The sequence below is a fragment of the Pteropus vampyrus genome, unplaced genomic scaffold (genome assembly GCF_000151845.1).
Source record: "Pteropus vampyrus isolate Shadow unplaced genomic scaffold, Pvam_2.0 Scaffold6385, whole genome shotgun sequence".
Taxonomy (NCBI): Eukaryota; Metazoa; Chordata; class Mammalia; order Chiroptera; family Pteropodidae; genus Pteropus; species Pteropus vampyrus.
Genome location: NW_011895166.1, coordinates 1 through 944, shown reverse-complemented (window position 1 = coordinate 944; position 944 = coordinate 1). Strand labels below are relative to the sequence as shown.

The window sequence follows — 944 nt, the reverse complement described above, 5'->3', positions numbered from 1 at the left end:
GTAACCTCAGGATGATCTAATCATCAATTCCTAACTGGGCAGGTCATGATAGGTAGGCCCCAGTCATATAACATTTTAGTAAAAGGCTTATCTTTTCCTTAAAGAAGCCATGTCCATTGTTTGCGCATCTAGGTTAACACACCTTTGAAATAACCACCCTTAAGAGAGCCTATAATCTTGTTAACTGTCCTATAATCCAAACCTCACCTTCCACCTTCATGTAATCTTCCTTATATTCCCTATTTAATTTCAAATGCATAAAAGCTGCAAAACTGTTACTCTCCGGAACATTTGAGATCTTGTTCCCCAACATGTGTCATGTTTGGCTCAACTAAACTCAAAAATTCTCTATAGGTGTGGATGTTTCTTAGATTTTCAAGGATGTTGTACCAAACTGTCAGCATGAGCCAAGATGAAGGGAAAGGACTTAAACGCAGTTCTCAACTTTACCCTGAAGTAAATAAAGGGGATTGATAATCGTGCAGTCTAATTGGCCAAAGACCGCGGTAGCAACACGTGGAAATAACCCACCAGGGGGGCCAGGCCACTAGGGTCAGCTCCACCTACATTAGCTGCAGGCGGCCGCCTTTTCCGGGTTAGGAACGCCCCGGCGCCACTTCCGGGCCCGCCCCTTCAATGAGGAAGCGGTGAATGAGCCACTACTTTTGCCGGGTGATTGGTTCCTGGCCTCTCCGCTCGGCTGCTGCGCGGCTCGCAATCTTTCCGTGCATGGACCGCACGTGTGAAGAGAGGCTCGCGGGGGATAGGAGCGACGAGGGCGACCCCGACTCCACCGAAGTCGCGGCCCGGATCCGTGACACCCCGGAAGACATCGTTTTGGAAGCTCCTGCCAGTGGGCTGGCGTTCCATCCGGCCCGCGACCTATTGGCGGCGGGGGACGTGGACGGGGACGTGTTCGTGTAAGTGCACGGCAGGGCTGGGGG

General features: G+C 51.3%; 1 protein-coding gene across 1 annotated transcript in view; it reads left to right on the top strand.

The window, feature by feature from the left end:
• The window catches only part of LOC105310572 (protein Red-like), a 5,352-nt gene extending 5,215 nt beyond the window's left edge, over window positions 1-137 (top strand). The window contains exon 7 of the mRNA XM_011386729.2: window positions 133-137. Within this exon, the coding sequence (XP_011385031.1) occupies window positions 133-137 (5 nt within the window). The remainder of the gene's footprint in view (window positions 1-132) is intronic.
• Window positions 138-944: the final 807 nt, after the last annotated feature.